Below are 15881 nucleotides of genomic sequence, written 5' to 3' on the forward strand. Positions count from 1 at the left end.
AGGTGGAGTCCATCCAGATACTAGCATGTAGCTTTGTTCATGGACTGATTTTGATATTAAGTACTTCTAAATGTCAAAGCTTTATACATAAATCTAAGAATACTTACAGTTCTCTCCAAGTTCCTCTCCAAGAAGGTAAACTAGATCTACAGTGTTTGGTTCTTTTGGTAACTAAAAGACGTGTTTGGTTGGTTGGTTTTTTGTTTCCCTTTCTTGCTCCAAGATTTCAATTACTTTTCATTACCACTGGAGTTGTAATGGTATAAAAGATGAAACTGAAATGTTTCATATGATGAACTATTGAACTACAAGCAGGAATCAAACCACCACATCAGAATCTGGTTTCTCCATGGTTGTACTGTAGTAATTCAAAGGTAAATTTTCCTCATGCTGATTAGACATTCATCATGCATTCTGTCCTTCATTTCAGTCTCTTATGTTGTTGTAGCAGTTCAGTCTTGTCACCTAAATCCAGAATAACTCATAACAATTGGTGCTAATAATTAATTTACACCCCTATCAAGGCCATTGGTCAAGAATCTGTACATAGCAAAAGACAGTTATTGCTGTCTTTAAAATATTGAATGATTATGGTCATAAGCAATTGGAAATTACTAATGGATAGATATTTTGAGAGCTACTGTCCCCTAGGTTTTTAATAAACCAGAATAGAAACTTGAATTACTCAAACCAGAAAGAACTAAAAAAACCTGAATGAGCTTTCAGAAATCCTGTTTAAAATAAATACATTTATTAACAAAGTGTTAGACAAATAGAATGAAATTCTGTCATTGTTTCTGACTGATTGCCTTTTGCAATAGGCAAAAGAGTATGCAAAAACAATGGTGTGCTTAATTAAATACAGTGCTCCCTAGACTTATAAAGATTGCCCATTTGCTAAGTTCAAGTATTTATTTAGAGAGGATGTAGGTTTTTTAAAATACCATATCTTTAGTGTCAGGAATGTTTCACAGATAGGTAAAATTGTTACATCCTTGAACTATAGCTTTAACACTTAAATGAAATATGAAGAATACTTCAAAAGTCTTTGATGATTTTGTTAACAAACATGTTTTATTTAACATGTAATGTTATAAGATTAAACTCAAAATTAATAAAGTAAAATATATGCTTTTCCAGATATAATAAGATTTAAAAAATAGTATTTTAAAAGTACCAAAACCCCCTCAACATGTTGTTATTTTCTCTGTGTTTTCATTATTGTTCTTTCAAACATGGTACTTATTCACTGTTTTTGAGCTGTAAGGCTTCTGCCTTCATCTCTGGCTTACTTAAAAATCTATTAAGAATTTATTAATTCCTTTAAAACATGCAAAAAAAAATAAAACTTCCAAGAGGAAAAGCCACATAGCCATGGAGCTGCAGAACTTACTGCAAGAATACTGATAAATAAAACATCAGTTATCATCAGTTAATTACAGTTTAAGGCTAAATCCTTGGCTGGTGGAAATTGCTGCAATCATTGACTACAGTAAAGCCTGTATGCACCAGCTGACTGCCAGCTTCCAAGTTCCAAGTCATGGCAAGTTGCTTTGTCTCTCCATAAAGCAGAGTATTGTATATCTCAATAATATTCCATTATAATTCTTACACATTGCTAGGAAAGTTACATTTTCAAAGACGATATATTGATTTTGAGTCCCAATATATACATTTGAAAATAGGTTTCTCTGAACAGTTAAAGGAAACCCTGGGTCAAATTATTGCATAATATGAAAAAAAAATCACAAAAGTGCATACATGTATGTATGTACGTATACATGCAGAAGAGAGCCATATTGCCACTTGCAGCTACCACTATATGGCATTTACTGCTGTGGACACAGGCCTGTGTTGGGTCACAGAGTACATTCACACGAATGTAAACTTTACCCCTTGATTCGAGAGATTCCACTATGAGATGTCTTCCTATTAGGGAAAGGAGTAAGGCTAGGGCCTGCCTGGAAGTGGAACTTTATTTCAGGCATCTCTATGTGGAACAGGACTTGCCCCACTGAAGTTGCAAAATTAAAGCTTTATTGCAAAAAGAAGAAACTATTTACAACACGCTGGTAGCTAAGTTAGTATGTCAACTTTATGGACTTCTGTAGAGCAGATATTAAAAGATTTTTTTCCATTTCCCACCAAGTAAGTCTGGTAGAAACAATACCATGTTTCCCACCAGCTTCATGAATTTTGAAGTGGCCAAGCTTAGAATGGCAACTGAATGCACTGAAAGGCATCAGCACTGCGAATAAAATGTTCACTTCAAGCTTCCTCTCAGTGACATTTCTTCAGCAAGTGAAGAGTTATATTTTTAACTGCAAGCATGGTCTCTGTGCAGGTTGGTTTGATCAACGTCTCAGGAAGTAAAAATCCAAAATGGCCAGTGTCACGCAGCTCAAATGCAAACGCGTAGGGGATGCCATTTTTGTAGGCCCAGTCCATAGAGCTGCCAGAACTCACATCTGAAAGAGGAAATGCAGAGAAAATTTTAAAAAATGTTAAATTCAGGTCATGCTGAAAGCACCAGAAGGTTCAGGTGGCATTTTGTCTCCGGGACTCAGTGAATATACTTGCAACTCAAACTGTTGCTTGCTCTGATCCTGAACACCCTTTCGAGAAGGGCATGGGCACCCAGCACCTGGTGAAAGGTGCTCAGCATGATATGGATTAGACCCTTGATTTTCATAAGAAAAATATTATAACTGACTGTTTTGTGTAAGACTGTTCCTGTCCTCATCTGAGTGCAGTCTAAAGCTTTCCTTCCACAATGATCTCCCAGCTGAACTGGAGTTCTGTGTGCAATTCCTTTTCAGGGAGAAGAGGAACAGTTGATAAAGTAATCTAACTTCTCCTTTTTAAAGTGCTTTTAAAATTATTTTCATTTGTCTTATATTCTCACCATTTCCTCACAGCATGAGAGCATTTGCATAGGTGGTGTCTAATATTAACAAACCTTCCCGAGGAAGTGTGCTGCTTATGCTTTCATTGTCTCCCTAAGTTGATTACCCAAGACACACATTTATATAAAGATCCATCTCTCACGTGGCCTGCTGTAGTCTATGCAATTCTGGCATTAATTCACACTGCTTTTCCTTTAACATAGGACTGACTGCACTGTAATGAGCACAACAAGATGATCATGCTGTGAGATGGAGGCCCACAATAAGTGGAACTGTAGCCAAAACACAGCAACAGCAGAGGAGATGCAGGAAGTTGCTTGTGAAAAATCTTAAGCTTTTTACTTTTTCAGTATCTGTTATCATTATCCACAGCATGCAGGCCTCATAGTTTCAGTAAAGAAAAAAAAAAGTGTCTTGTTGAAACCTGTTGAACTTCTTTTTCTCTTACCTGTCAACAGAGAGCTTGACTGACAAATGCTGTTACAATTTAGTAGCGCATTTGCAGATAATGATATGCTTTCTAAGACCTTAATTTATCTTTCTTTTTTCAAGAATATGGTTTTATATGTTATGAATATTTACTGGCTTTTGCCTCTCATATACATTGCAGTTTAATCTCTTTTATTGCACCAGTTGAGTTAATCTTACTGCAATCAACTGACTGAATCAGCTGCAAAACTTCGTCTTCCGCCTTCCTCACAACCCAAAACTGGGTCAAAGTTCACTTTAAACAGTGTTTGCTTTCTTTGTTATAATAAGGGTATTCTCCTTCTTACCATAGGAAGGTCAAAGTCACAAAATCTGCCAGAGGAAAACTTACACAAAGTGCTAGAAGCAGGACCGTATCTGTATCTTATACCATAGGCTGACTGAAGAGCGTTAACAGCATTATAGGCTGCTGATTCCTGGGAAGGAGGAGAAAAACAAATACATAAATTAGACTTTAAATTAAATAGCGTAATGGGATTGGAATCTGAGTCAATGGATCACTGTCTTCCGGTGCAATGCTGTGTTAAATGAGACTGTGGCAGCTAACTTAAAATTACTGTAAAGGATAATTTTTTTTTTTTTTTACTGACAGCAGTTCCCTGAAAATCCTGGTTTGATATTTTCATGGCATAAAGAAGCTCACTGCACTGTGAATGACCAGACATTAAATACTTGTAATTTTAAGTTGTATATATCAATTTAGTGATACGATGAATTTAGGCAACATGTGAAACCATGAGATGAAATAATCTCTTTTTTATGCAGTTTAAAAGCCATGCATGCATCTTCTGTGGCTGCACTTCCCAGTCCACTAAACCTTGTCACTGCTGGGCTTGTGAAGGGGAAATGATGTCTTGTTGGCATTCCACAGTGGTTCAGTGAGCAGAGTGGGAAGAAGGAAAGAGGCAAATTCCAGGTGATTGTTCTCCGCTGGTCTTTCTCATGCTGGGCTGCATGATGCAGTCTTGCATTTGTGCACTAATGCACAAATGTGATTTCAGTACTGTATGGGGAAAATCAGCACCTGCATTTCAACAGATGTGTGGATGCAGTCTGTTTAGGAGGTTCACAGCATCCTGTGCAACTGGGTGCAGAAGGCCTGGCCTATAGCAAATTCTAAGGGTCACACAAGGATACTGCACCCAAACATAGAGAAGGGATGCACAACAGAAAAATGAATATTATCATCCCAAAGAAAAGGATGCTAGAGAATGTACAGTGGAGGCTGGGCAAACACAGAACCATCTCCCTATAGAGAACAGGAAGTTATCATCTTAGGAGCTAGAAACAGCTGGACTTTGAATCACTGGGTAAAGCTATAATGGTTATTTTAGTTGTTTTACTTCTGTGAACTAAAGAGCTGCAAGTCTGTGTTTATGCAAATCTTCAGGAACTCAGTCCTTACCTTGTTATTCATCAGGCTCTAGATGAATGCACTGGGGAAGTGTTACTCTATACTTGCCTTTCTGTTTATGTTTTCCTTAACCTTCCACCTGTTTGCCTTTCTCAGGAGTTGGGATTCTGACTTAATCCTTGGTCTGACCCATGCAGGTATTTCTGCTGTGGGTCTTTGTCTGAGTAGAGAAGCCAGGAAAAACTGCTTTAAAAATGTCATTCCAGAAACAAAAATAAATCACTTACTGATCTGCAGATGGGGCTTTGGAGAGTTTATTTTACACTCTTAGCAAATGGAAGAGCACTTTTTTACTCCATTATAAAAATTTGTTAAGCACAACCAGATTTTTTGTTTGTTTGTTTCTCAGCAGAGGGATGATGGTGCTGGAGACTGACATTTTCAGCTTGGCCTCTTGCCACCTCCATGAGACAGTACATGGAGGTAAGGACCATTGAACTCAATGCTTCTGGGAACTCAGCTGGACTGGGATGTGGCCACCAGCTGGTGTGAGGGGTAACCTCTGACTCACCGTAACACCAAAGATGAGGAGGTGGGAAGGGGCTCTGTCCTGTGGTGGAAGGCGTAAGTGCTATCACTTGGCACTCTTCCTCCAGATGCCTTGACTTCTGAGTTGTGATATGCAAGACCCATGATGGGGTTGGAGGTGTTGGGACTTGTTGGGACCTGTTGAGACCTGTTGGGGCAGTGGCCGTGGGGCTGCGCAGGGCCCCAGGGAGTGGGGAGCTCCAGATGCAGCCTGGGGCTGTTGTCTCATACCTGCACTGAAGTCCCAAGTACCAGGCTCAGTTGCTCAACCAAAATTTGCAAGCAGCTGTGCTTATCATGCCAGGGTTGTGGTGTGGTCAGGCTGACCCAGGCCTGAAAACAGGCCTGATGCCAAGGAAGCAGGAGACAGGGCTCAGCTGAGACAGCTGAGAGGGGTGGAGAGCAAAGCCCTGGTAAATATGCCGTGGTAAGGAGAATATAGCCACAGACAAGAAGGCATCCTGGGCATAATTTACACACTGTACAGCAATGAGATAACAGAAGCAAGTCCTGTTGAAATCTTTCAAAGAAATAGTTTGGCAATGCCTGTTTAAAATCAGCACAATGGTACTGGGTTCTGTGCAGAGGCAGCAACTGTCTGGAGGTCAGGCCGGGAGCATCCCAAGTCCAAGTCCAAGTCCACCACTTAGGCGGGTGTCCCTGGGCACTGTCGAGTTGAAGCTCTTAGCCTTGAGGGGTGCAGCTTGCTTCCACTGTTGGAGCTATGTGCCCAAAGGGACAATTCTCTACCACATCATACTGTGCAGGTTGGATCCTGAATAAATCCAGGCAACCAGTATTTGAACACTCTCAAGGAGAAAATGCCACATAAAATTACCAGATTTTTACAAAGACATACACAAACTCAGTCATGCCATATAAGTTCACTGCAAACACTAAGGCAAATGACTATACAGGAAGAAAAGGGATGAAAAGCAGGTGAAATTTAAAAGTCTTGAGATAGATATATGTTTCTGCTGGTTTTTTTTTCAATCTGAAAGATTACTTTTATTTTAAGTATTTTAAAAGAACAGATTTCAGGAGAATGTTAATAAGAGAATTGTGCCTAAATTAGAGCAGAATATGCATGTTGTGATCAGTACACAGCTCTCCAGTTTCAAAGCAGCTCTGAATAATTGAGCACTTTAATCGAAACGGTAACTGACAGCTCACTAAAATGATCTGGCCCAGACAGAAACATCCTTTCTACTGCTCAGAATTAATTGTGTCCCCTTGCTAGCACCAAATGTTATTTATCTGCTGTGCATGTGGGGTCCTACAGTTCTCCTACAGTTCTCCACTGTACACAGTCCATGTAGGCAAACAACCTTTGTTCTATCACCTTCAGGAAACAGAGATCCATTGCTTTCTAACTCACTGTAATTTCCAAGAGAAACGGAGAATCTGAAACCTCACCCTAAGTCACCGTTTTAGAGACTTCAAGTATTAAAAACTATTCATTTAGGAGCTACCAGGTGATGGAGAGTTTGGTTGTAGGCAAATATTAAAACACACAAATAAATAAGCAACTATATTCCATTAATTTTCACTGTGATCCCCATAATGAGCTTTATAAATTACAGGAAATTACTTCAGCTTCTTTTTCCAAACTCCTTGTTCTTTTTGACCCACCACAATAAAAAGAAGTACAAGGTCCAAATACTGGCAAAATATTTAGAATTGGGATTTGGCTTCCATTTGTCCAGGGCTGTTGTTTAAAACAAGTGTCTCTCTTCGTTCCTTTAGGTCTGTGCTTCACACTCTCCAGTGAGGAGCTTGATCCAAGGCCTCACAAATCTTAGGAACACCTATTAAACATCAAAAACTGGGATCCTTTAGTCTAAAAGCTATGGATGGAAAGATAGAGTGTGTGTGTGCTACGGGGCAGTTACTTCCTGTCTCAGAATGGAAACATCCCTTGAGCAACAAAAACTGTATTGCAGATACACTGGTGTGTGTTCTCTTACAATGTTCTCCTTACAATGAATTTCCTGTCTATAGTGTCTGCTATTGCCTTACATTGCTCTGGATATCTTCATAAGATACCCAATAATTATATACTTGCAGAGGAGATGCTGGTTCTTCCTAACACCATGTCTTTACTACCTTCTCTCTTGTCTGTTCCGAAAAAAATATTCTTGCATCTGCTGTCTTCAAAGGAATTAGATTCTGTTTTAAATTGTCAGTCTACGTTTTTTTTGGTAAGTAATAGTCATCAATTCACTTGGGGAACTCCTTTCTCAATGTTACTCCCCAAAAGAGGGTGGAGAAGGTAGAATAAAAAGAAGATTCATGACTTTATTCACAGTCGATACAGGGCTGGGTGGTCCATCCCCACAAGTCTCATATTTTTAGCTCCTTTGGCTGCTTAGTTAACTTCTAACTTGCTCTGTTCCACAGGAATGATGTCAGACAGAAGAATGTTTAGTAGCTGCTGAAATTAAGTGTCTTGACAGAAATAAACCTACAAGGAGAGTTTAGCTTGTGGAGTGCTGGCTGCTCAGCCTCCTGAGAGAACAGCCAACTGAAACTTCAGTGAAGCTCCAGGGACTGACAGCATCATTTATTCTGCATAGGATAAATCTAAGGTGCAGTTAAGCTCCTTTGGAGAAAACTAGCTTAAACTAGCAAGTTAAAAGTCACTGCAACTTGCAGCTTTCAAGGTAAAAATGGAAGATATATGGAAAATGTAATTTTACTGGGGACTGAGGGTGACAGAAAGAGGATTGCAACTGGTTGATGCAGTGTGGGTCTGTGAGCAGGAGCAAACAGAAAGCAAAGCTTAGCCAGATTTCCCTAAGAGAATAAGCCATAAGGAGGGTTTTATGAACAGGAGGATGGTTAAAACAGACCTCAGACTGCAAGCAGAGGGAATAGTTCTGCATTTGGATGAACATGAAATACATGAAATGTATGTATCTAAATCAATACGCTTACATCAGAAAATGTATTCTTATTACTTTATTCTTCTAATATACAGAAGCCTCTGATGTTAATTAACTGCTTGTCTTAAACAGTTAAAAGCACTGTGTCTAAGCTGAATGATACATAATGCAATTGAAGCTTTACTTTTGGTGAAATCAAAAGATTTCTCCTTGAACTGATAAATGTAAACAATTTCAATTTTTTTTTGTTCATAACATTGAAGATGATCTACTGTATGATCCTAGTGTTTAAGTTCTGAGCATGAAGAGACAGAATTTCAGCTACATGCCCAAGGACTTGACTACATAATTCCCATTACAGTTAATTAAATAAAATGATAATAATTATAATTAAAACCTAGGGATTTATCCTATAAAGTAATTTAAAGGGACTGATGGATGGAAAGCACTATACCATTTTAATCAAATTACCACAGACTCGTGGTGAGTGAAGGTTATATAACCAGAAATGCGATTGCAGACAAATCCAGAATAAATACTTCTCAATGTTAAATATATGGAAAGTACTGAAGAAACAAGTCTCCTCTCAAAACAAAACATACAGCAAATATTATATAAGGGAGCATATTCTCCCAAGTTTTAATGTACTTACCACACAGCTGAAGTTTGGAATAGTTTCATACTTGTAAGAGTAAGGGTACAGCAGCATCTGTGCATATGCATGGAAGGACAAGTAGGCTTTTATTTGTTTCCGATGTTTGCGGAGGAAATGAGCAACAGCCTTTACTTCAGGCTCAGACTCAGGAAAGGGACCACAGTATGTGTCATCACATGGGTGAAATGAAGCACCTTCATCTAGAGATTGAAAGAGAAAGTTGATGGTGAGCGATCACAGAGAATTTCCAAGGGTCAGCTTCTGGCTCAACCTTTTTTGGCCCCCATGAAAAAGCATGAAAAGCAATAAACACATTGCTTTCTTGTGGCTGATGAGCTTGAGTCAGTGGGACCTCAGTACAGCAATCTGCTTGTTCATCTAGTAGACACAACGAGTTTCCAATTGGCCAACTACAGGCAGTTCTCCCAAGAGGATATATTTCAAACCCAACAGAAAAAGGAGAGCCTGACTTCATTGTCCTTTCTTCCCTGGCTTTCTGTATCAGTAGCACTTTTTATGACAGCATTCCCTTATTAAAACTATTGATAGGTCTCAGTTGGTCTGTTTGAAATCAGAGAGCTATACCTCTTTATTAATCACTGCCAAGACAAATTTAGCCTTTAAGACCGTTTTAATGTACTGGTTTCTACAGTGGTGGTTACAATGGCAGGTACATAACCTCAACAGGCGTTACCTTAGAGACTGGTTTAAAACATGAGAATAGTTCCTGACTAGACTATTTTCACCCTTGCAAACCTTGTGGGGAAAAATATGACAAGCCACATGAGATGATCACTCAGTTAGTTAAAATAGAAATCATCTCAGTTTGTACAGGGCCTGAATTTCCTTCAAGTCTGGGGCAGGAGTTCAGTTTTGAAGATATCTTTCACTACATCAGCCTGCTCAGGTGGCAGCAAGCTGCACAAGAGTAGCCTACTTGTAATATCCCATGAGATATTGAAAGATGAAACTTAGAAAAGAGGATGTGGTGGTGGCTCCTTTATCATTTAGCAATTCTGTATCTAAGCCATCATCTCATTTACAGCTTAGGGCTTGGGCCTGAAAGAACAATATTTATGCAAATCCACTCCTCTCCTGTCTGCTGTGATTTCAAAATACCATGTTTTACACTGACCTGCAGAATAATAATAATTTGTTTGAGAACTTCCTGGTGCCATTAGAGACTTACAAAAGCAATGTTTTATATGTACAGTAAGTACTGCCATCTTCAATTAAGAAGAAAAGAGCAGTGTGTGAGAAGACATAAAGATATCAACTAAACCAGAGTTATGCAATCAACATAATGCCAAAATTAAAAAGTGGAAGAATTTCATGCTGCAGTTTCATTTTAAGATGAAAATTGAGGCTACCATTCAGTGGCCACAGGTGGGGATTTCAAAAGGTATTAGTGCTTGGATTGCAGTGGATATGGAAGGGTTATATAGAGGGCAGATGGTATCTTCCATGTAGAACAGATGGCCACCAAGTCATCCAAATCTCAAGAGCACTCTGCCTCAATTTCTTGTCAGATAATATAGCTAAAGGAGAGCTATTTAACAGACCCTCCAGAGCCTTTGCTTTTTTTTATGGATACTTCATCTCCTGTAACAGTGTATACCAAATCATGGAAATGAATATTACTGTTAATAAACAGTGGAATCCTACAAGCTAAGGGTAAAATGACCCAATGGAAAAATATTACTCAGTTTAGTGACTTTCAGTGAAGAAAAAACTTTCTAAACTTTCCAGCCCATTATTGTAAACCATTTGAAACCCCAGCTGTAGTTAATGCTTTACCTTAAGAGAAGCTGGCTGTAGTAAAGAAAGAGGGTTTCAATGGTGGCCTTGGATAATGTAAGGATATACTCAGTTTTCATACTGAAAGTTCTTTCAAAGTAACCCAAGAAGGAAAAAAATTGATACAGTATGTAGCAACTCCTGTGAAATTTCTGAGTTACAATCATGAGAAGCAAATGGACTTGTGTAAAATGTTACCATGCTGCCTTATTTTTGTACCTGATAGCATACCAGGGGAGTAGGTATCCTTCAACATCCATCATGAGATCAAGGGAACAAAGGAAATGTGTGCTGAGACTGATAAAACCAATGCTTTGATACAGAAAGAAGACTGAGACGATGGATGAGATGGAGCATGATTCTCAAACTTCCTTGCAGCCACTTCTGCCAGTACGGGGTACTGTTTTCAGTGAGCACTGTGGTGCACGGGAAATTGGGATACTCTGGAAATTTTAACTCCCATTGCTGCTCTCACAGGGGTTTGGATGCAACCCCTTTAACTGGATTTGCCCTATGACACAATTTAATTCTAAGTACCTCATTATTTGTTTTAAAGTTGATATTTATTTCATTATCATTAAACCATTGTGCTGGTTGTTGCACATATATACGTATTGCAAGGAGCATTCCCTGAGTTTTTGCTGTCAGTATTCACATGGATCTGTGTGCAATTTTCTGTGCACTATTTTGGGTACAAGGGTGCTGCAACGTGAAATCTAGCACAGTCAGTTATATGACTTTTTTCTTGGTCCCTAGAGAATACAGAAGTGATATCACAAAGTTTACATCAAAGTCCTACACTAGCAGGGAAGAGGAAAGCAGACAGGATGCTGTGATATCTGTAGTGACTAGCTCCCTGCTGCTAGCTTGCAGCAGCTTTGCTGGGGCTGGATTCTGCCACAACACACCTGCCTGGAAGCCCCACAGTGAAGTTCAAGCCTGTGTGCAAACTGAAGTGCAATTGAACTGAATGAAAAGGTTTTTACAAGCACATGCAGTTTTAAATGTTAAACACACCATGATTATGCAAGCTTCAAAGTGTGATATGATCCAGATTCTTCTCTGACTCATTTAGTGTCCAGGACCTTCTGAGCACCAGTCAGCCCAGTTCATGAAAGAGCTCTTTATTCTCCAACAAAATAGAGAATCAGACAGAGTTTGGGTTCCAGAGAGGGAAGCAGAGCATGTGCATGATGAGCAACCTTGAAAGAATTTTTATTTTTTAAACTCGGGGTGAGGACCTGTCTTTCATGTTCAGTGCAGGGGAGAAATGCAACAAGTAGGGGATTACAACACACAAGGCATGTGGGTATTATGACATTTTCACTCAGGCTAGAAAAAATAGTTTTTAAAATGAAAACTAAGCAATTATTTTTAGGACTGAGTAAAAATGTGCTCTAATACAGTGGCTAGGGAGCAGGAAAAGGGAGGAGCAGAGAGATGTGAACCCAAGAAAGATTAATTAGGACTAGAAAGAAAATGCACTGAGAATTAATGTTGCACTGATAGGTACCTAAAATATGTGTCCAAAGACTTCATAAAAGAACTGATCATTCCAACTACGCCAGTGGCTATCTTCTGAACAGTAAATGTATGTTCCCAAAATACCTGCAGTTGTGACTTATGCACTTGAATAAATGATGATAGCAGTGATGCAGGATTGGTTCATTTTTACATTATTTTTGCAGCATAAAATTGCATTAAAGATTGTGATAGAGGCCCTGGGACTCAGCTAACGTAGGCTTTCTGTAACTACTTCTGTGTCAGTCCTCTCCTTACAGCAAGTAGAGTTGAAAAAATTTGGAAGCATATTTCACAGGTCCATACTGTACTGAAAGTATGCTTCTGTTCACACTCACTGCATTTGTAAACTTCCCAGGCAGATTATTCACACTCATTTTTATCCCTACAATTCTCAAAGCTCTACTTGAAGAATCCAATCACTGCAAGCCAGACCGCACGGTGCTCACTCCTACTGCAAGTAATCAGAGTATTGTGGAAACATCTAGAGACTTCCAGAGGAAGAGGGATGGGCTGAAGGGAGGGCCCTTGCACTAGCATTATGCAAACAAAATTTCTTGTCTTTACAAGCCTGTAGTGTAAATAAGGAAGGTGGATTAATGCTGGAGGAGAAAAGAGCTGCACAGAGAAGTGAAGGAAGTTGCTCAAGATGGGAGAGTAGGTCAGTAGGTATAAATTGCCGTATTTCATAACAAAGTGTTCTTACTTTCTTACACCAGAACTTGTAGGGCTGCTTACACCTGTGTGAGTTGCACTGTCTTCTGTAAGATTTAATCAAATACTATTTCTTCAATGGACCCATTTCAGCTCTTCTGCTAGTTATTTCATTACTGCTGCATTCTCTATGCAAAATTGAGGCCAATTTTTATGTAAGTATTTACAAAAGTGCTGGGAGATTCAAATTGTATCTCCATGCATTTAGAAACACCTTCTTTCTTTATTAAATCACTAACAATGAAGTCCTTAACATTGAGGCTGACAAAGCAAGTTCGACATTTCCAAAGCTAATTTCAGAGAAATGAAGAATTGAATAAAATGAAGTTTGAAATGTTTCCTAAAGCTGTAGTCAGGTGAATCCTGAAAAGTGATGGACCAGTCTCAATACTGGGCTTCAAATTATTTATGATTGCCAAAATACAGAATAGCTGTATGTGTGATTTTTTTACTTTTGCAACAATTTCCATGAAAACTTTTTACTTATTGTAAGGTCTGTTTCTCCAAAGTTCAGGACTTTTATTTTTTTAGAACATAAAAGGAATATTTGAGCCTTGGTTTGTGGCTTTATGAGAAAGTACCTTCAACTTTAACTGTGGAAAAGAGAACACAACAGATGTGATCTAACCTACTTGGATAATTGCCTCTGTTGGATAATTAAATACGGAGTAATCTGAACTGGGGGACCAAAGCACCTCTGTACTTACCACACCATTTCACTTTCCAGTTGCGATTAGCATCAACACCATGACAGTGAAACCTTGTGTTCTTTGATCTTGTTTTTCTCCAAAATCGATCCTGACAGGAGTTACAAAGTATTTAAATAGCAATAGTACTATATTTTGGCAAATATCTATTTGTACACATAACAAATCAATCCTAGTAAACACATACAGTATTCTACTTTAACTGAAGTAATTTACTTCCATTTTGCAAGGCAAAAAGTGATGGACCAGATTATACAGAAAGTCACCTTTGAATGATGTACAACCATTCAGTCTTTCCCATCCAAATAATTTTTTGAGTAATACTACTGAAATTACTTACATTTGTCCAGCTAAAATGATATCCATCCACATTAAATACAGGCATGATATAGAAATACAGCTGAGTTAGCATCTTTCTCATAGCAGGATCAGTCTGGTATGTCTGAAGAGCCTAAAGCAGAAAACCCAAAGAAAACAGTTTCCATAATAAAAATAATTTTCCAATTAAGTATTGTGACAGGCTAAGACAGTCATGAGGCCTTCAGCAGTACAGATATCTGATCTCATGGCACCACAGACATCCTTTGAGCTCTGCTTGAAAGGCTGACGTCTTTCTGCAAATGTGATTCAGACAGCATGTGAACACATGAAAAACGTGTTTAAAAGACCCTATTCTCTCTGCTTCTCAGCTACTTTCAGTAGTCAAGAAGATACAACTCATATTACAGAGAAGCAAATGCATACAAACTATTTCTTGATATAGGAGCTGAAAGCCAGTGGAATAGATTTTTACTTGAGGAAATGAGTTTAGCTCCCATAAGACAATGGAGTCCTGTTGTTTCCATCAGGTGACAATTTGATAAGGTCTTAAAGCATTTAAGGCTCCCATTACACAAGCTTTTGTTGTATTCATAATACATGCACAATTATTAATACAGGGAGCTTACTCCTTTCTAACTTAGAAACCCCTCTATTTTGAAGGATCTTAAGTATAAAGGTTGGTAGAGGAAGGCTAGGGAGGGAAAGTATTTTTATTTTCCACTCTGCATCTTAGAAAAACACAGCAAAAATCAGAGGCTCCTCAGCAGTTCTGTTTGCTAGTGCCAGAGATTCTCCTTTACCAGTTCCAGGAAGCTTGGACTCCACATGCTGGAGTAAATACTGTATCTTGTCATAGCTGGGCACCAAATTTGCATCCTTCAAAGTGTAAGTGTTGATTCTGTAAGGTGAGGAATCGAGTGCTTCATGTGGCAGGCAGAAAGCGTTTCACGCTGATGCTGGGTTCAGAGGGATGCCTGAGCCTGGCTCCTCTCCTCCTGGTGCTGTGATTACAGCCTTCTGCTCTGCAGTACTTCTGGCCCTTCGGATCCGAAGAGTAGCATGTGTTTGGGGGGCAAAGGGAAATGTTTGCTCTGAAATAAACTAAGCTAAATGCTTTTCAATTGACAAATGCCAGGGAACAGTGTGAAGTACAGGAATTCAATACTTTAGTGGGCTCCCAACCATGCAGCTGTTTGAATTACTGAAGCTGCCATGGGAGCTGAGGGATGCTTTTAGTGGAACACTGTTAAGAAACAGCCATACAACTGGATGTGTCTGGGTCTGGAATTTACTCATGGAGAGGTCTGACATTTTTTTTCTTTACTGAGGGGATTAGTGAGACTTCTAAATACTTTTTCTAAGGGGTTCATTAACTACCTCTCTGTTGTGTGATGCTTTCTCCTCACCCAGTCTCATTCTGCCCTCCCAGCAGTGCTCTGCACATGCAAGTCCTTCAGCCTCACTTGCAGATCCAAAACAGTGCATCATCCCTGTGCAAAGCCAAGTCACTCAGTGCTACTCCACACTGTTTCAGACAGGCAAGAGGAGGGGAAGGTGAGCAATAGCAGGCAAAGGGGCACAGCACAGAATGAAATGAGATTTAGGCAGCAGCTAGCAGAACATCATGGTGTAGAGCATTGCAGGGTGGCATGAGATGACAAAAGAGGGGTTACCACAGGCAGAGAACACATCTAACTAGGTAAATAGTCTAGCCCTGCATGCAAATCTACATGGGATTAAAAGCCTGTAAGGTGAGTATGTATGTGAAATCACTAAAACTGTTCTTAGAGTGGAGACAGAACCAAGCCATGCTCCAGAATATAAGTCAAGGAAAATGAACATTTTTATTGTGCTTATTTCAGGAAGAAGTAATTTAGCTGGGGAGAAAATGAGTCTACATATACCATTTCCTTGACTTTTTTATGCTTTTCTCTTTTTAGACAG

The 15881-nt window shown here is 39.1% G+C and overlaps 1 protein-coding gene across 1 annotated transcript in view; it reads right to left on the minus strand.

The window, feature by feature from the left end:
* Positions 1-1052: 1052 nt before the first annotated feature.
* The window catches only part of CPA6 (carboxypeptidase A6), an 81660-nt gene continuing 66831 nt past the window's right edge, over positions 1053-15881 (minus strand). The window contains exons 7-11 of the mRNA XM_027748218.2: positions 13957-14067; positions 13617-13707; positions 8875-9077; positions 3727-3811; positions 1053-2468 (exon numbers count right to left, since the gene is read on the minus strand). Coding sequence (XP_027604019.1) covers positions 2281-2468; positions 3727-3811; positions 8875-9077; positions 13617-13707; positions 13957-14067 — 678 coding nt within the window. The 3' untranslated portion in view covers positions 1053-2280. The remainder of the gene's footprint in view (positions 2469-3726; positions 3812-8874; positions 9078-13616; positions 13708-13956; positions 14068-15881) is intronic.

Source organism: Pipra filicauda, unplaced genomic scaffold, assembly GCF_003945595.2.
Source record: "Pipra filicauda isolate LSUMZ 115617 unplaced genomic scaffold, ASM394559v2 scaffold650_size186552_pilon, whole genome shotgun sequence".
Lineage (NCBI taxonomy): Eukaryota > Metazoa > Chordata > Aves > Passeriformes > Pipridae > Pipra > Pipra filicauda.